Below are 20,198 nucleotides of genomic sequence, written 5' to 3'. Positions count from 1 at the left end.
CAGCAGCTTATCGTCTGCCGCATCATTAGCTTGATTATGATTATCAATGAGCACATCGACAATGCCGACGTTCTGCCACATTGATTAAAAAGAGCAACAACAGAACAAAAATACCCACAAAGAGCCTGCTCTGTCGGTTGCTAGTGCTTAAATGACACTTGCTTAAATCTAAACCTGAATACTAGCTTAATTTCCAAATGTAACTTATGAATTTTATAACGGGGCGTGTAATGTTGTGTTGGAAAAAACTGCTAATAGTGCATTGACAAGAACTATCAATTGCAAGTTTTAGCTATATTTTGGTTAAAGAAACATATATAAATCTACATAATCATATATATTATCTACTCCTTCAGGTTTTAAGAAGAATATGATATTAATTTTGAAGTGTTAGAAAAAAACTGAAGATTGTGTGATGACAAAGACTGTCAATAGCGAGAGTTCGTTATATTTTACTTTTCAATTTAGATTAATAACATATAAATAAAATTTTTGCAAAGCTAAGAGGGACTTTAAAAAGTCGGCCTATAACGAATAGTCGTTTATCGTTACATTTTATATTCTCTTGTATATTATTGAATGTTCATGTTAGTTGTTGCAGTGTTGGAAAATACGCTAAATAGTGTATTCGCAAAGACTGCAAATATTCTTTTTATTTTGCTTCCTCTTTAAGAATAATTATGAAGAATAAGAGACTATATCTCAGTTGTAGTGTTGGAAAAACGGTAAAATGTACACACTACAACATAAATCCAACATTTGAGTTAAATTTAAGCTCGTGTCATTTGGAATTGAAAAAGTTATTGCAACCTGTGATTAAAACACTTTTCGACGGATCAGTTGGGGCAATCAAAGTATCTTAAATTGGTTTCAGTGTTGAGATTTGCTTTTACTCCTTTATTTTTTTTTTGTCGATACCTAAGATCTTTTCGATCGATACAAGGCGCGCTGTGAGCTCTGTCAGCGTGACAAATTAGTTAGTGCCGGGATTGTTTTTTTTTTTTTTTGTTTTGTTGTTGTTTTCGAATACACGCTAATGAATATGATTAGCATAATGAGATGTGCGGGGCAACAGGAGAAGATCGATGCAAGCAGCAGGCTGGAGGCTCTGCAGCTGCCAGCTGTTGCTCAGTTTTCTCGTTGACTTTTGTTGTGTTTTTTTTTTTTTTTTCGTTTTTGTTCTTTGTTTTTAATGACGACCCCCTCCCGCAGTCCTGTGCTTACACGTTATCATAACCGTAATAAAAGACCACATATGCTCCGCTGCCAGGTGGCTTGGGGTAGCGCGGGGTGAGGACTGCTGTGCAGGCAGCCGGCGGCGAACATAGCGAAATGAGCTCATATATTAACACGCACTCCCGAAACTCCCCATGTAAGACCCATTCCCCGAGCACCCAACACGTAACCACAACATCATCAAGAGGACACACACCCCAAATCAAACTAAGCATTCCACCCCATCCTCCTAAAGAAAAACAACAACAACCACAACAATAAAAAGCCACAAAAACTGTCACCGGGCGCCATGTTTGACAGATGGACTGGCTCCAGCTCCAGCAGCAGCTCAGCTGGATGGATAACTGAAGTGAATGGAGCTCATCTAATTTCTGATATCTGTTCTCGTTGACGAGTCGACATTGAGCAGCCCGGCATCCTGGCAGCCCGGCATCCGGACATACTCGTTGCCCAGTCTAGATCCCATCTGGTTCCGTTTTTTTTTTTTTTTTTAATCAGATATGGGAGCCATGCTGTTCACATTGACCACAATTGGAATGCAATTCTAATGTGTGTGCCTGGTGAGACATTAAAAACCAACCAACCAAAAAAGAGACAACAATACGGAGTCAACATAATGCAAAAACCAAACTAAAACCGAAGTCCACCCAATGCCCCGCCCGGAGAAAACACAGACCACAAATTTAATGAGCCAAATGGAAAGTGCTCACAATATTGTCAAGTTTATACATGCATACTCTGATTCTTAACCGGAAATGCCTAGCCTGGAGATCCGGCCGACGCCTTGATTTTCTGAACAGGAAATGTCATAAAGCTTAACCCCAACTTCTTTTTTTTTTTTCATATTTGCTTGGCATATGATCGCATCATAAAATTTTATATTTAGACTCCAAATATGCTCTAAATCTTGGAGTCAAGGAAGTGGGCATTAAAATACGATCATAAAACATAAGTTTGATGGGTTTTTAATCGTGTATGAATGGAAACTGTTATGAAATGATTTTTAATTTCGGATATAATACGGCGGATGATTTGAACTTTGATCCAAGGTCACCCAAGGAGATGTTAAAAGAATGTGTTAAATATATCAGCTATTTAGAAGGATTTCCCAAATAAGTTGTCAATTGTATAGCATGTCAAAGATGTTTTTCAAATTGTTTATTTCAGCTAGAGAATTCTAATAGCCCAACAACCTCCGCGAAAGCTGAAACATCCAATGGGTTATATGTTTCTTTTCTTAGAATTCTGATTGGCCTAAAGTATGAAGAAGATCCCTTAGATCACATGCACAGATCTTTGCAACATTAAATTTTGATCGTGTGTCGCAAATTTCGGCAACTTTAGCCCATAAGAATATTGGGCGAAGATCTGCTGAGAGAAATGTGCAATCATATTGGTCTTCAACGGAGTATATAGACCTCGAATGGTCAAGATAAAATGGTTGCGACTTAAATTTTGGAATGTGTATAAAGGCGTTAGGCGATGAGTTTCCCCAGTTGATCTGAAGAAATTTGATTGCACATTTTTAAGATAAATTCGAATTAAGCCTTGAACAGGCACGAAACTAAATCAGTTTATCAGTCAGGCTCCCCAAGCGAGTCACTCGAAATAGCCGTCAGAATTGTCCAGTCATTTGAATTATAATACAACCTTTTTGACATTAATAACTCAATATACCTTGGCACAATAATACACATACATCTATGTATTTAAACACTGTAACACGCGTTAAAAGCGAATTAAGAAAAGATAAGGAACGCAAACAAAAACAGGAACAAGATGCTTAAATTATGCGATAGGAAGAGCAAGAGTGGGTTGCTTGTTAATCGACTGCAGTTGCATACGAGCAGAGCAAAGGGCAAAAGTGCAAAAGGGCACAAAAAAAAGACGACAAACGAGAGGAACGTAAGAGAAACTTACCAACAACAACTACTCGATGCGATTGAAAGATAAGCCCAAGCACGCACAAATTTGCGAATTCACAAATTAATAAACTTAACTGTCAGACGAAACACGAATTGCACTCGCGACAAAACACCTGTTCGCGGTTCAAAAACTGATTTATTTGAATTTTAAATATTAATTTAGCATTAAACGACGAATGCGAAGCGCAACAAAAAACACGCCTGTTCGCTTCGAAATGCCTTACTCTTCTTTTACTGCATATATGTAGGCATGTACATACATATATATGTATGCATGCATGTATGTAAGTGTTTCTATGTGCAAATGTAGATGTGAAATAAGCTTTGCATATGTATGTATATATGCATGCCTATGTGTATGTATGTATGTAAGCATGCTTTTTTGCATTATGAAGGTATGTATGTTTGCATGTTTGTATATTTCAACGTAATGAGGCGAGCATACAAACATGTATGTACGCATATATGTATGTGTGTATATTGTGATGTTTTGGATAAGTACATACATATTTACATACGTACATAAGTATGTTATTTCATATAATATACTCTGGGCTTTTAAATAACTTTGGGAATAGTATCGGAGATAACAGCAGATACACCTGGAGATCAACTGGATGCCGTCTCTAATAATGGCTTACATGAGCTGACTCAATGGATCAAAGAAGAGAGTCCTGCGCGCCCAATTTGCGCCGACTGAGAGTTTCGCTTGGGGCAGAGTAGGGGGCGCGACATGTACATATGCATGTACATATGTATGTTGTATGTAAATGGTTCTCAGGGCAATCGGGCGTGTAAGAGCCTTGATTTTGGTTGGTGTAGTCAAAAGCAGCTGTTTTCTGGCGAATAATAACGGGGAAATATTCCATATCGAAATTTGTAGCGCCTTTTATCGTTGGCAACTTTGAAAAGTTAGTCACTTGGCTGGCACAGTGGCACGCCCACCAATTTTAACGCCCACTGTGCCGGTGCTTTCACGTAATTTTTCATAAACATAAAAGTTGCCGCTACGTGTAGCTGCCGGCGTTGGGTGGTGCTACAGTGGGTGGTTCTGGATGGTGCTGGGTGGTCGCTTATGGGTTTTGCATGTGGCAGGAGAAACCACAGACTGTGGCCCCCTGCATATTGTATTTGTATTTTGTGATTTTAATGCGGCATTTTGTGGCAAGCAGTGTGTGGGAGTATCTTTACCTCTCTCTCTCTCTCTCTCTCACTCACACTCTTCCACCCACTCTCTCTTTCTCTCTCTGTCTGTGTCGCTGTTAGCTCTCGACATTAGCAGGGAACGCAAAAACATTTTATGACATAATTTTGTTGTTGTTTTTGAAAAAGGTGAACGGCTTTTTTCTCTTAAGCCCGCACACACACACACACACACACACAGAGGCAGCATCCACGCAGAGACAATCCACACATATGACTACTGCGAACTCTGCCATCAATGACCCAGCAGCAACAGTAGCCGCCCGCCCCCGCGAACGCCTCCAATTTGCATACTCGCACTAACAAGGTAAGAGCCCCGACTCGGGGCTGGCGCCTTTCGGCTCATATGGCGCATTGTGCGTTCCACAGTGAATTGTAATTACAGCAATGTATGTAACCTAATGATACGCCCCGTGCGCCCATGCCATTGAAACGAAGCAACATGTTCCCATTCCATGTGGCACACGCTTCGCCCTCCACGCTCCCATTTCCCCATTTGCCCCTTATGAGTAAGTGGCAAATGTTGTAGAAGAAAGCACGAAAAACAAAAGACTAGCAAAAGGTGGGCGGAGGCCGCGGGGGCGGTTGCCGAGCTGTAGCATTGTCATCTTTGGGCGTGACGACGAATTCATGCTCTAAGATTAAAACACTTATCTTATGTAAACTAAACTTTTTCTCTTAATAAATTTGTATCAATAATTCAATATTAATATCAATAATTTATTGGCCCATTTTCATATTTATTTATTTACGTTCATTTATTATGTTATTTAATTATTTATTTTTTTTTTTTTAAATTATATCTTTTTTGAAAGTTAATTTTTTATTTGTAAATAATATTAAAAAATAAAAAAAAAACTTTTTCAATTGTTTTTAATATTTATATTTTAGTCGGAAATCATATAAAAACCAAAGAATTCACAGTAGGCTATAGTTTCACGAGTTCAAAGTTAAATGATAGATTTAAGATTTTTTTTTTTTTACATTTAATACTGAGATTTTAATAAATACAATCAAAAATAACATACCTCTTCGGTGGTTCCTTTCAGAGCACTATTCCAAAATAATTCCGACTGAATGAACCTGTAAAAAACGAATCAGTAGAAATATTACTATATGAATTTGTTGTGAATAATTTAACTGGTATGGAGCTCTAAATTCAGAAAGTAAAAACACGTGAATGCCTGTCGCAATAGGCGACTAGTTCACAAAGCGTTGCCCAAGCGGATGGGCGTGCCAAGAAAGCCGCTTGAACTAGTTAGTTAATATCTGGAAATAATTAAATGAAACTCAAGAAGATGCTTGATAATTAAAAAACCCGAAATTAGTTTAGATGGGCGCTCATCTTGTTAATAAGGACTATGACTGGCATTAATAAACGCATCATTATATGCGTGCACGCACACACACACACACACACACGCACACACACTCATTAAAAGCTCGAAGTGCGTATAGACGCGTGTGTGTGTGTGTGTGTGTTTGTGTGTGCATGCGTGTGTTTATTTGTGTTATTGCGCGTGGGCGTGAAAAACGCCTCTCAGTCGCGCCAATTCCAGGTGTAATATTTCAGTGTATGTGTGTGTGCGTGTGTGTGAGTGCGGCTCTGGTGTGTGTGCAAATTTATATTTGTGCTTAGCTTAGTGGCTGGTAGGCAACAACAACAAGTTGAGGCAGCAGCGGCAGCAGCCAGGCAAGTTGGCAACTGATGCCGCTTGGCTGCTGCAATAAATAGCTGAGTCGAGTTATGGCTGATGCCACCATGAAAGCGGCCGCCTGGCGTGGCACGAGGCAGGCGGCAGGAGAGGCAGCTGTGGCATAAGCACAGCCAGTGGGTGTATTATCTTTGGAATTTATTACCAACAAATGTTATTTCTAGAACGTTAGACACACTTGCAGCCGGAGTCGGAGTCGGAGTCGGCAGGCGCCGGCAACTCATCAACGCCTTCATTAGGCGCCAAGTGGCTTAAAGTGAGAGAGCGAGCGAGAGAGAGAGCGAGAGTGAGAGAGAGAAAGACAGTAAGAGCCGTGCATATAACACAATACCCAACTAGCCCCACTCGTCCCCAAGCAAACACCAAAAACTCAGCGCAGAAAAACATCATTAAATTTACGAGACTTGTGCTGGAGCACAAAACAAAACCAGCTGACTCTCAAGGAGCTGCTCGATAACAGCCCACGAACAGGACACCAACAGATGTTAGAGGCCAACGGGATTAGATGTTACTTTAGGCACGTAACCAAACAGACAAAACCAACCACATCGTGAAGCCACAACTGGGATAGATATATGTATATATATATATAGTAGACAAAGTTTATAATGCAATTTAAGCAACTGCACAACTTCTAATTGCCGATTATCATAATTCAGTTACAAAATATTTAATGCATTAAGATAATCAACTCCAATGTCATTAGTTGTATAAACGTATAGTGTAGGCAAGTTTTGTTAGACGAGCCGTTTAAGCGGCACAATCTTGTAAAAAGATACTGGTGCAAATACTTGCATTCACTTGACAAAATCTCTAAATAAGTGACCAGCAACAAAAGCCAAATCGTTGGAGAGAAGATGCTGGTTCAAAACCTTGCATTATGTTGACAAAGCCATTAGTTGGTCAGTAGTATTTATCTATCTATTGCAAAAAACATTACAATATGAGAAAATATTTACAGTGAATATAATAATAAAAATAAAAACAATAGTAATTATAATAATAATAAAAATAAAAATAATAATAATAATAGTTATATCGATAATAATTATTGAAATATGATCAACATTAAAAACCGAATCGTTGTAGAGAAGATGCTGGCTCAAATTCTGGCAATATTTTGATAAATTCTATCTATGCAGTTCTATTTATCCCATATTATTAATAATAATAATTTAATAATAAAAATATTTAAATAACCTAAACATACTATTAAAATTGTTAATAATTATAAATAGTTTTTTTCACAAACTAGTTTCTCTCTCTCATAGTTGCATTCGCTCTGTGTTGCACATGTATCACGAGGCAAAGGTACTTATTCCACTAAAGGTAAACTTCTCAAGACTAAAATTGGGCACAACAATTTACCAATGGATATACTGTCAAAACGACCTAACTAGAAACTCGAATGAAAGCTCTCAGTCGGACTGGTTCGCTAGTCTCGTAAATAATATATATTTTATATAAATAAAACTATATTAAAAATTTGCTTACTCAAAAAACAAAACGTATATTTTGTAGAATTACCATAGCAAAACACTAAGTAGGAAAGTCCAAAGATGTCGTCAGGTAAGTGTAGTTATTCGACAAACGAAAGGCAACTATGCTGGTTCGAATCCTAGTGTGTGGTTAGAGAAGAGCATTAGATGATTTGTGAAATTTGTAATTCCTTATTTTATGCCTCTAATAATATTCCGACGAAATAAGCAGATGATACAGATGAAGACGAATTGACCCATGCAAACACTGGTAATGAAACGGCTAGATCTTTGCCGGGCATAGCTAAACGCCCAGCCGCCTACTCAACCCTAAAGACGCTCAAGGAGAAAAGAGAAAAGAAATATAGAAAAAAAGTGAATAACCAACGATAAGCCCCAATCTAAAAAATGTCTGTTTAAAGCAATTTTAACCTAGGATAAGCAGGAAAAAGCATTAAAGGTCACCGTAGCGACGCAGACCGAAAAATATATGGAAATAATATGGCTGGAGGAGTTAATAACCAATTCGAGCAGGGAGAAGAATGCATTGAATCCCAAATGTGAATACGATAGCTTTGTGTCCGAGCAGCTGTCATCGATATTGTTTTCCCTATCGGTTGCATGTGGATTTCTGATCGACTTCGACGCATTGCTGGGCATTGTCGAGTTCTTCAATCTGAGAATGTAATACCAAAATTTTAGTTATAATTCATGTTTTTTTTTTTATTTAGTTCGGATTTTTGTGAGTTTAAAACGCGCGAGTGCGGCAGCAAGATACATATTCCATTTTAATGGCCCGACCCATAAAGTTCAACTCATTTGATTTCAGGTCAATTGTCTTGCAAAATGATCAAAATAAAAATAAAACGCAAGTAAATGAATTGAAATGCAAATAAAGTTTTATTAACTTGCTGCCGAACTGTGGTTAAAGTCAGCCCGAGTTTCCCGGATAACAGTTCTCAGACCTTGCCACGCTGCAGAAGGAGCCCCTCATTCACTCCGCACTCCACTCCAGAGGGGCGAGCAGGCGGTGGGTGGGTTGTGCGTTTAGGGTGCGTTAAATGTTAACACGAAACACGAAGCGAAGCGCAAAGTTTCGTGGCCAACGGAAAGCCATTAAGGCGAAGGCGTCATAAAAAATGTTTAATTCATTTAATGAATTTTTATTAAGACAACTGTAACCAAAATAACTGAGCAGATAAAAACAAATATGTGTGTGCATAAATTCATAAAAAGTTAAAGCCAACTCACGTTCGATGAGTCGCCATAAGCATACATAATGCGGCAGCATTCGGTCAGACCGGTTAAATATGTGCCAATGCAATAAAAGATCGCTAAACGATTGCTTTCAACATTATCGATATTTTTATGTACATTGTATCAAGTTTAAAGCTCATAATATAAATCTTATATGAATATACTTACGCAATAAAAAGCGAACAAAGTGATTTTATGACTGCGAATGATTTAAAAACCCCCAACTATAAAACCGCTGTTATCGATATCGACCGTGGAAACAATCGATAGTGCCTACCAATGTCAGGAGAATTTTCAATGCAACCTAGTATCGCTTTTTATAAAAATCATTAAAGTGGAAACAGTGGAAACTGAACTATCCGAATTAGTGCTATCGTCCATGGGAACTATCGATATTTTCTATCAATATCAAGAAAATTAATAATAAAATTTGCTTTTGCTTTTGCAAGCTATCTATAAAATCGACCGCGAAAGCTTTACTTTCGTTAAATATCGACCGTCAAAACTATCGATACATCCTATCAATATCGATAACATCGAAAATAACATAGAAACTATTATGAACACCCATAAAAACTTTTGAAATGATCGATAATTCCCTACAATCTAAAAAGTATTATGAATATTCTTTACCTTTCACTCTTACGACTTATCGATAATATCGATAGTGACAAATATGATTTATAAAGCCTTTAAATGTTGTCAATTCGGTAAATTTTGGAGTACAACGAATAAATGACTTATATTTGCTAACTATCGTCAACTATCGTGTGGAGTCGTTTCGTAACGCTTGTCTAGAGATGCCAAATATATCCTCTTACGTACAAAGCATTTCGCAAGCACTTAACAGATTCGAGCTCCCGACGTCAACGCTTTTATCGCTTCCACTTAAAAAGTCGCGCCCCTCTCGGTGCTTCTCATTGCCAGCGTTCCCCTCGTTCGTACGAATACTTTAAATAGATTCTTCTTGCCTGGCTACGTGGGGCTGGCATTTGGTTTCATTTGAATTGCAACGCTGCATTGCAGCAGAAATAGCCGCCCCCAACGAGTTTCCGGCCTAAAATGCTGCGGATTGGCACGCGCCGTTTCTCGTTGTTGTTATTATTATTATTTTATTTTTTATTATATCTTACTCTATGGCATTAAATTTATTCATATTTTTTAGTGGCGCATTTACCAGTGGAATTCACTTGAAGTGCAGCTCGCTCAATTTCCTGGAACAATTTGCTGGACGTTGCCCATTAAGGGGGCAGGCGTGGGGTGGGATGTTTATGAAAGAATCTTAGCATGTCCGAACGTCAGGACCTCGGCTTATGGTGACGACTCTCAAGGGCTGGGCCGACAAATATTGACGCCACAATTCAAATGCTTGACAAAAACGCAAAAAAAAAAGGGAAAAAAATTATAAAGAAAAAGCTAAATGTCCAGGCCAAGGCAAATAGTCGCAACGTAAAGTGTGCAACAGTAAAATGAGTGAGCGGAACGGCAAAAAGGAAAAGCAAAGTAGGAAATTATGATATCATCTTTATGACGCCATTATGGTTTTAGCACGTGTGTGTGCGTGTGTGTGTGTGTGTGTGCGTGCGTCTCACCCTTCAGTCTATATGCTATGACTAACAAGCCCCAGCCATCAGCCCCGCTGCGTCTATAACCCAGGGCTGTCATGGCGAACTGGTGTAAATGTCAAAGACCGGAAAAAGCAACACACACACACACACACACACACACAAACAAACACACACTCATACGCACACACACCAAACTAAAGAGTAATGCAACAGTTTTGAGAGGCAACATGTCAACAACTGTCCTCAGTGTGTCCATGTCAATGTCTATGGGAGTGAAGTTCTGGAATCTGGAATTCATCGTTTAAGCTCCCGCATAAAGTGTGACCAGTGCATTTGACTAGAGCTGGTCATATGTTGCGTTTTTCCAACGTGTCACGACAGGCCACTTGCTATTCGATTCCATGCAAACCTTATCAAAAGCACGCAGAGCATGGGCTTTAAATAGGGAGAAGTATCAGGCATAGCTATCAAGTTAAGATATTGAATTCTTACTCTCACTTTAAGCCAATATTTGCAATTTAATATTGAAATTTTAAGTGCATAAATTTGACAAACAAATATGTACATAACTCAAATCACAAGGCCATAGCCTTAAGAACAACAACTTTCTCATTTCGGGGGAAATTGGGGTAAATATCTAAAAATTGAATTATTCCCAAACTATGTATACAATACAATATGCTTAAGAAATCAATGTCCAGTTTTGATTCCTATCGAAGCAATAGATATACGACAAGATATCGAGGAGAATCTTTGTTTAAAATTGTAAGTCTTTAGCTCTTTTAGTAGCCAAGATCGATGCGTTCATACGTATAGGCAGGGACAGTTAGACAGACAGACGAACAGATTGATGTGGCTAGATCGGCTCGGCTATGTTGATGTTGATCAGGAATATACAACAATATACTACGTATACTATACGAGAGCCTACATACCTAGTTTGATGAATCTCGCTCAGATCCTATCCTAGAACCTAAATTGAATAAAATGCCAATTTAGTTGTGCGTGGACAAATGGACATTGCGTATTAACCGTAAAACTGTTTCGTGCTCGTGCTGGGTCGTGTCTTAAGACACCGGCCCAGCTTCCATCTCTACTATAAATCTGTCCATAGACAAATCACATAGCTCAACATATTTATTATTGGCTTACTACGAACACAGATCAGTTGATATTATGCCAACAGATATTTGTTGAAGCAAACGTTTTGTGGACTCATTTGAGAAACAAAAATTGAACTAAAATTTCGACAATTTCTTGCACTTTTCGCAAATGCTCAAAAGCACATCCAAATTCAATACGATGACAGCGATAACCAGCAACAAATAGAATGTGGTACGAATGTGCCGTCCAGTAAGATAATCGGACCAGATGCAGCAGCAGACACGACTCCGCGGCACCATCGGACGCAGTAAGCCCATCAATTCGTGCATCCAGAGGATTACAATCGAGCTGTCCGTCTGCGTGGACATGTTGACCATTTCAGATTCCAGCTCCAAATTCTCCTCCTAAATGGGGCATTAGGTTTTTAGCTTCCATGCGATTCGGTTGGGCAACGAACTTACGGCTAGCTGCATGCGTCTAGCTTTCTTCTCTTTGTTCTGCTTCAGCAACTGCAGGGATGTGAAACCATGCGGTCGTCTAGCTATGCCCGGCATAGATCTAGTTGTATCCTGCCTGGACGTGCCCACGGTATACGCATCGTTGTCTGCGGGTGAGGCATAAAACAGTTGAAACCCGAGAGAATTCCCGAAATTATGCAACTTTCTCAGAAGTGCTTTAATTCAGATCTACTTTTCCAATCCACCACATATGATATGACAGTTCGGCTAACAAAGAATTTCTTTCCAATTTCATTTTGCGACAGAATATATCAATAGATCCATATAATATAGTGTTACGATACAGATAATGTTTTGTCATAAATGTACGTATAAGTGACATACGAAAAACAAAAAGGTTTTCCAGTGGAACAGACCCTATCGACTGCATCGCTACATCGATTTACGCTTACCCGAGTACATCTCTTGGCTTCTTTAGTCTATGAATATGAATTTATAAAATAAACGCTTTGCTTTTGGTTCAAGGCAATTTTACGGAGTGAACTCTATATGTTAATACTTTTCTATATTTGGCGATTTGTATTCGACTAGAGAAATTGGTCGACTGAGGCTCAATGTAAGTCAAAGTTTGGCAAGTTATTTCCATGGCTTGACAACAATAACGAGCCAACTTGATGTGAAAATAAATGAATATAGGTGAATTTGAATAACATATTGGGAAGCAAACAGCACTGATCGACTAGAAGTATACTCTGTATACAGCGCTAAGTAGCCCATTATATGTTGTAATAATTTCGAAACTTTCTTTTCAAGTTTTCAGTTTTCCCAACTGCCATACAACCCATGGAAAGCTGAAGCGAATACCTAAGAATATGCTAAATGGGGTTTCGAATTCTGCACTTCATATGGTAGTCGCACTCATTCTCAATATTCAGCTCTGGCTAGAGCTGCTGTTTAGCATAGGAATATTTGTGAGGAAATTAAAATTTGATGAATTATTTAAATGGCATCTCATGACATATGCAGGAAAAGCAGAAGTCCAAAGAAAAGCAAAGATTTTCGTTAAAATTGATATGAATAAGCGATTGCGATTAGTTTAATTTTAAATTGTAATAGCTTCTAATGTCCGAAAACGTATTTGTGCTGCACACATCAAGCATAATTAAATCATATGCAGAGTAGTCGCCAGGTTTGAGTGTAGTCACAGCTGGCAACCCTGTCGACGCCATTTGGCTGGGAAATGGCTTAACTGGGGTGCAGGAAAATGGGTTTGCAGCGGTTCGCACACTTAAATGAATCGAAATGAAATTGAAATATGGCAAATGGCAATTGGCATTTGTTGCAAGTTTAAAGTCGACGGCAGTTGCTGCCAATGCGGCGGAGCAAATAAAATAAAATAAAATTAAAGATATTTCGGAAAATGTGAAAGACACCAACTAGGTTGAAATGGAACTGGATCTCAAGAATTTGTCAACTAACAATCTTTTGATTAACATCATATTTTACGCCAAGAATTTGACTGGCATGTTGCCAGTTATACCATAAAGTAGTATAGTATATATGTATATATATAGAGTATTCATCAGTCTACCATATCAAGCCTTGGCTTCCTTAAGCTCATGATAACTACCCAAGTGTTGCTTGCTTTCAGCAGCGGCTATTCTTTAATCATTTGCATATTGTTTTCACAGAAGATCAAGTATAATCTAATTTCGAACCTAACTTGACTCATTTATTCTTTTAACACAGGAAACATTCCTGGTATCGTAGCTCATATGCCTTTGACTTTATCGACATCAATGGCGTGACTTGTGAACTCTCTATTTTGCTCTTAAACTTATTTACTTTTTCACAATCTCAACTACAATATGCATAAGATGCCTGTAAGCATTACTAAAACCTCGTGAAAATCGCATAGAGAGGCGTTATTTAACAGAGACAGCACAAAAGCTGGTCACACTTGAATTTGAACCTATTTTCATTCATTTATTCATATATTATAAAGAGTCCTCCTATCATGACTTCCCCTAACTCAATTCCCCCCCCTATACAAACTCACTATTATTTTCTAACATTTATTTATTAACTCACTACCTCAGCTATAATATGAATAAAAAAGCTGTAAATATAACTTGAGCTGTGTGAAAATCGCATAGAGAGGCGATATTTGATAAAAACAGCAAAAAAGCTGGTCACACTCCCTACATAGACATTTAAGCTGAAGTCTGTGCTTTAAAAACTTTTTTCCGTAATTTCTGCTAACCAAATTTGTAATTCAAATGCTGTAAACTGAGTCACGCCCCTGGCAGCGTCGCGCGTATCTAATTAAACGTGAAAAGCCTTGACCTTTGAACCAAGTTAAAGATAAACAAAAAAGGCAAAAGATAGCAGAAAACAAACAAAGTGGCGCCGCAGCCGCAAAATATTGAAGGGGCGGCAAATCGAAGACAGGAAGTGAAATATTTGCGTTGACAATGCTCACACAATATGTTTTTACATGTGTTCGGGTCTGTTCAACTGTGTGGCACAACATAGCCGTGTGGCAGCCCCTACAGCAAGTTCAGCTCAAGGGTTGACGCTGGGACAAAAGGGTGATGGGCGAGTGAAGGGAGATAGAGAGAGAGAGAGAGAGAGAGATTGTGCCGAGTGGGGATGGGGTTAGGCATCGAGTTGTTGTTTCAAATGGCGTTATTGTTGCTGTAACAATTGTTCGTAAACGCAATTTCATTTGGCCTGCACACAGCGCTGTTGGTAAAACTCATGATGATAATGATGATGATGTGGATGATGATGATTATGTGGCAGACTCCCCCACTTGAATAGCACATATGTAAGAGTACTGTTGCTGGAGTGTGAATCATTTCCGTTTGAATTTGGTTCATTGCATGATTTTCACATTAAACGCGAGTCGTGGCAGCAATGCCAAAGCAGGGAACGAGGTGTTGGCGTGGGCGTGGAGGAGGGGGGTGGAGTAGTTTACTCAGTCAGCTCCTTGGACTGCGAACTCCTGGAGCTGCGCTTGGCTGACTGTCTGCTCGAGCCCTGGTCGCGCTCTTCTGCTTGATTGTGTTTTCCTTAACTTATTTTCAAGCGCAATTATTGACGTGTGCCCCTCCAACAATAATAACAATGACAGCAGCAGCAGCAATAATAGCAAATGATGATGTTGCTGATGATAATGATGATATTGTTGATGTTAAAGTTTTCTGTATTGATATTTTAGCTGTATTTCTTGGCACACTGCGAAAGCAAATGCTTTGCGCTCGAACGGCTTAAACAGCTTTATAATTGGCCTCGCACTGGCGGAAAAGGAAGCGCTCATCAAGTCCCTTAACAACAACATTTCCACACACACACACACACACACACACACACACACACACACACACACACGCACACTCAAACGCAAACGCATGCACACCCTCGCATCTTTATAATAACAGCATTTACTTATTATTCAAGCTGCGAGCAGAACTCGAAACTGAAACTGAAAATGGAATTGGAATCGGAACTGGAACTGGGCCGGGCTCGAAGTCGGCGTCACGGCCAAAGACGCTGCCGGGAACAGGAAGGGGGCAGGGGGATGGGAGCACGGTGACACGGGTGTCTGAATAAAAGTATCAACAACGAAACTCAATTTGAAACAAAAACAACAGCGACAAAAGCGAAATCGCGTTTTATACAAAGCAAAAAACAACAACAACAAAACAAATGGAAATACAAATACAAATCCATATATATATATATATAGATATATATATGCACAAATACACACATAAGTGCCACAACAGGCGCTAAAACATAAATACATACACAGAAAAACAACAGCAGGAACTAAAATATTTAAAATTTTCTATTGAAGCAAACAAAAAAAAAATGAATAAGCCAAAATTTCACTAGAACGAAACTCGAATGCCCTTACATGATAAAATAATCTATTAAAAAATCAAATAAAATAAAATATTATCAAAATTAATTAATCAAAATTAAATAAAATAATAATAATGATGATTCATTAATATAATTATAAATCGAATAACAATAATTATTTCCTGCCTTAAATCAAAATTATATTTCAAAAAATTCCAAATAAAGCAATAATATTTATGCCAAAACCCCCCCAAAAAAAAAATGACTATGATTAACAAAATTTTATTTTCGGCTTAGCGATAAAGCTATATTATATATAGTAACACGATCTTGCTTATTCCATTTAACTGAAGATTTAAAGGTACCCGAAGGGCTTAGATAGTTCAGCATTGTGACACCACATATCTGATATGAAAATCAGCAAGACCCTCGCTAGGGTGTGTAAAAAAATAAAAGAAACTCTTGAAAAAAAAGAGAGAACTGTGAATGAACTGGGGAAATAACTCAAGAAAAAACGGAAGTGCAAAGCGTTTCCGATTAGTTCCCTTATTTTTTTATTCTTTTCTTTTTTTTTTTGGGAAAGAATTCAGAATTGACATTTATTACCGTGGGCTAAGGTGCGCCAAAATGGTTAAACGAACAAATATACCCCAATTGGGCAATCTAATTAAAATTGTATTTGTTTTAATTTGCAGTTACATTTGATTTCCTGCATTTCTCTCTCTCTCTCTCCCCCTCGATCCCGCCAGCCTGCCCGGTCGCCACCTTTGCTTTTCCTGCCATAATGCTTATTATTCTTAACATTTTTAAGTTTCATGCTCTGCGTGAACGTTTTCGTCCCACTGTGCTCTCTGATCTTCAACGGCGCTTGTATCGTTGTCGGCTGTCAACGATGCTCGCAGGCCGCAGCAACGCCAACTAGAAGAAGAACAAGAACAACAACTGCAGTAGCAGCCGAACAACTGTAATCATAACACCGTTAAAGAGGCAGAACATAAACAAAAGCAGCAACAACAACAACGCCAGCGCCGCATCGTAAAATACGCCCAAAAAAAAAAAAAAAAAACAATTAAATGCAGCGTACGCTTAAGAGCAGCAGCTGAACGACATCGAGATACCCTACCTTTTTCTTCTTTCCTTTGAAAGCAATAAATTGCGCTTCAAAAATGTGAATGCAAGACAATAAAAGATGTTATGTTAATTTACAAACTAATATACCCGCTTTTCGTACACACATAAATTTGTAGGACATAAACTCTTGCAGTCAAAAACGTGCGTACCACAATTTTGAAGTGCAGCAATTAGAGCACACGCTAACGATCTCGCCCTCACTACCTACCGCTACCCCTCTCTCTCTCTGTCTCTCTCCCGCTCTCTCTTTGGGCGGATCGGTAGCGCCCACCCAACATTGAAATGAGGCACATTTCACTGGCAGCTTTAGCGCTTCCGCTTGCGACAGCCGCCACGCAACGTTGTCATCAATTGAAGGCCGAACGCCAAACCCTCTCTCAATCGCTCTCTAGCTGTGCTGCATTCTGTCTCCCTCACACACACACACTTGGCTGGCTTATCGCTTCGGCTCATTGGCATTTGAAGTGTCTCGTGTTTCCGTGTCTTCGTGTCTGTCTTCGTATTCGTCTTCGTCTTCGTCTTCGTCAATGCTGCTGCTGCTGCTGCTGCTAAGTAAGTAATCCCAATCCCCTGTGCCCAATCTTTGGCAAAATGCACATAAATTCGTTTTTAGGCGCTGGACCGATCACACACGCACACACACACACACGCACACGGCATACACGTGTGTTGTGTGCCTGCGCCCGTTTCTTGCCATTCTCTTGGTTCCATTCCCATTCATTCAATGCTTCATTGCTGTGGTAATTGCTTCCAAATGCTTAAATGCTTTTATTGTTGCTGCTGTTGTTGTTGTTGTTGCTGCCTCAATTTCAATCTGCGGCAGTTGCCTCGTCTGCCACTCAGTTTCAGTTTCTTTCAAGTTGTTGTTGTTCCATGTCCAACATGTGTCGTCGTCATTGATTTGTCGTTGATGGGCGGCTCTTGTTGCTGCCAACGAAAAGGGAATGGGGAATAGGGAATGCTGGCTAGATTGGGTATAGGCTGCGTATTGGGCATTTGGTAGGTGAGGCGTTGTCGGGGCGGGGGCATGTGGCACGGTCGCTGCAACGACTACACGTCCAAGAAAACTATTGACATTTGTCTGTCACAACGCCGCATCCGCTGCATATGCCGCATATGCCGCATGGCAAGCCATTCATATCGAGTGGTGCATTGACAGAGGAGAGGGAATGCGTGGGGTGGGTGGTTGGGTGTTTGCGACCCTCGTGATTTTTAGGGGGCGTTGCTCGTAAATTTTGTTTGGAGGCCCCTCAAACAATTTGGGCATGAAAACAATTTGCACATGGAAAACTGTGGATAACAGCCGCGCATGAGGGGCAACTTCTAGGTGGCACAGACTGGAGGGCGGGGGGCGGGGGGCGGCAGCTAAGGTAACTGAGATGTGCAGAGCTGGGCCAACTTGCATTCTGGGCCATTCGAAGCGTTTTAATTATGAGGCGGCAACTGTTTGCCGTTGTTATTGTTGTTTTGTTTTCTCTCTTTCTCATTGTTGTTGTTGTTGTTGTTGTTGTTGTTGTTGTTGCTGTTGCTGTTGTTGTTGTTGTCAGCTTGTGCTTTCGTTCTTTGTTCTTCGGCGTTCGCTTCTTTCCTCTTTCTTTTATTGTAATATCTTTGCTCTCAGCACATTGTGCCAATTTTTGCATGCGCATTTTATTCAAATTTTTAACCTCATTCACAATCAGTAAATTTAACAACATTAACAACAACAACAACAACAACAACTACGACAACAACAATCTCAAGTTGCATTGTCAATAGTTCCTCGAACCGATTTGAGGGCGTCTCCATGTGCTGCGTCACCGTTGTGTGAATCAGTCACTCTCTGTTGAGAGAAACTCGCCGCGATCGTGACTGATCACAGGGAGTCACAGCCTAGAGAGATGCCTAACAACTCTATAGTAAATGGATCACTCTGATGAACTCTAGAGTGCACAATAAAGGGGCTTCACTGTGATCACAGTAAGTGCTAACGATCACAGTCAGTCACAGTAAGTACAAACGATCACAGGTTGACACCGTCGTGAGTGAATTCTGGAAAAGCTAGTGTCTAGGGTCTACGATCACAGCATATGATAAACGTGAATCACTGATGGAGTGGTCACAGTAAATGCGAACAATCACGGTTTGTCACAGCCGTGCTTGCTCGCCGTGAACTCGAGAGTGTTATGACAAAAGTGAATCTCTGTTCTAGAATATTTGATAGGCACCCTCATAGTAGATCACAGTCTTAGTATAACAGTTAGTGTGAATAACCAAGGGCAGTCACAGCCCGCAAAGATCCTTGGTAGCTTTCTATGTACTCCAGTTAGTGCGAATGATCACAGCGAGTCACAGCCTTGCCTAGTGTCTATGATCGCCGGGAATCACTGTTTAGAGTGAGCCCAGGATGTCAATGAAATACTGGTGAGAACAAAATACCGTAGGGCGTCACAGCCATGAATGCTCTCCTGGCACTCCCATGTGTGGAATCGTAATGGATCACTGTTTGAGTCTAGGGAAGTGTACCCACAGTCGTTATAAAGTCTTGCAGAGAAAAGCCAGGCGAATAGCAGAATGCTTAAACGCAATGCTGGGTGGGACTGTACCATTAAGAACAAACAGTATATAATATAATAATTAATTTAACGAGGCCTTCAGCTTAATTTTTGTAATTTTCTTTTCTTTATTTAGCACAAGTTTTGTGCTGTGTTCTTTATTTGAGTGCAGTTTTTAACCGTTACTGACGCTGTTAATCCATAGTCAATAAGTTAAGTATTTAACTGGACAGAAGAAGACTTCTTCAAGTGTGACCCTAATGGATTTCAGCTTGCGTCAACTGTTCCCCTCTCGCAGTGCCAGTTGCAAGCAGTTTGTGTGCCAGGCCCCATTCCCATATAACACTTTCACAGCGGGCGATCGACCATCGATGGGCACATCGTATCAGCACCCTTCCCCCGCCGGCACTACGCCTGCTTCTATCTCGTTCTCTCTCGACCAGCTTCTCCGGCACATTGTACAGTGGAGGGAGGGGGGAGTGGGGTAGCTGCTGCCGCCGCCGCTGTTGCTGTCACTTTGGTAGCTTCCGGCTGCTGCATCTGCTGCCCACCAATCAAGAGCGTGTGCGTGGGTGTGTGAAACAGGGGAACTGTGAGGTAGACAGCGGGGCATGGGCTAATTTATGCTTGTATATAATATCACTTAAGCCTGCCCGCGCTGCTGGTTGATATTTATAAAGAGACGCTGTTAGTAGCCAGCGCAGCGCTTATGTTATCCT

The 20,198-nt window shown here is 39.9% G+C and overlaps 2 protein-coding genes and 1 long non-coding RNA gene across 4 annotated transcripts in view; 1 reads left to right on the top strand and 2 right to left on the bottom strand.

Moving 5' to 3' along the window:
- Nucleotides 1-20,198, bottom strand: part of LOC138911177 (uncharacterized) — a 124,931-nt gene that overhangs the window by 80,927 nt on the left and 23,806 nt on the right. Inside the window, exon 2 of the long non-coding RNA XR_011416553.1 lies at nucleotides 5,393-5,447. This is a non-coding gene — a long non-coding RNA (uncharacterized lncRNA). The remainder of the gene's footprint in view (nucleotides 1-5,392; nucleotides 5,448-20,198) is intronic.
- Nucleotides 7,497-8,440, top strand: LOC26530363 (uncharacterized). Of its 2 annotated transcripts, none has more exons than XM_015169175.3 (3): nucleotides 7,497-7,648; nucleotides 7,790-7,932; nucleotides 8,003-8,440. In XM_015169175.3, exons 1-3 carry the CDS (start codon nucleotides 7,639-7,641, stop codon nucleotides 8,243-8,245), a joined length of 396 nt encoding a protein of 131 aa, XP_015024661.1. In that variant the 5' UTR covers nucleotides 7,497-7,638; the 3' UTR covers nucleotides 8,246-8,440. The 2 variants fall into 2 exon arrangements, with proteins under 2 accessions (XP_015024661.1, XP_015024660.1); XM_015169174.3 differs by having other exon boundaries at nucleotides 7,994-8,437.
- LOC6635515 (uncharacterized) lies at nucleotides 11,502-12,558 on the bottom strand. The gene is made up of 3 exons (XM_002058897.4): nucleotides 12,397-12,558; nucleotides 11,948-12,090; nucleotides 11,502-11,890 (listed from the first exon to the last, which is right to left on the bottom strand). The coding sequence occupies exons 1-3, from the start codon at nucleotides 12,404-12,406 to the stop codon at nucleotides 11,621-11,623; spliced, it is 423 nt and encodes a 140-aa protein (XP_002058933.1). The 5' UTR covers nucleotides 12,407-12,558; the 3' UTR covers nucleotides 11,502-11,620.

The sequence above is a fragment of the Drosophila virilis genome, chromosome X, assembly GCF_030788295.1.
Source record: "Drosophila virilis strain 15010-1051.87 chromosome X, Dvir_AGI_RSII-ME, whole genome shotgun sequence".
NCBI lineage: Eukaryota > Metazoa > Arthropoda > Insecta > Diptera > Drosophilidae > Drosophila > Drosophila virilis.
The sequence above is the reverse complement of the archived record's forward strand: the minus strand, read 5'-3'. Positions and strand labels throughout refer to the sequence as shown.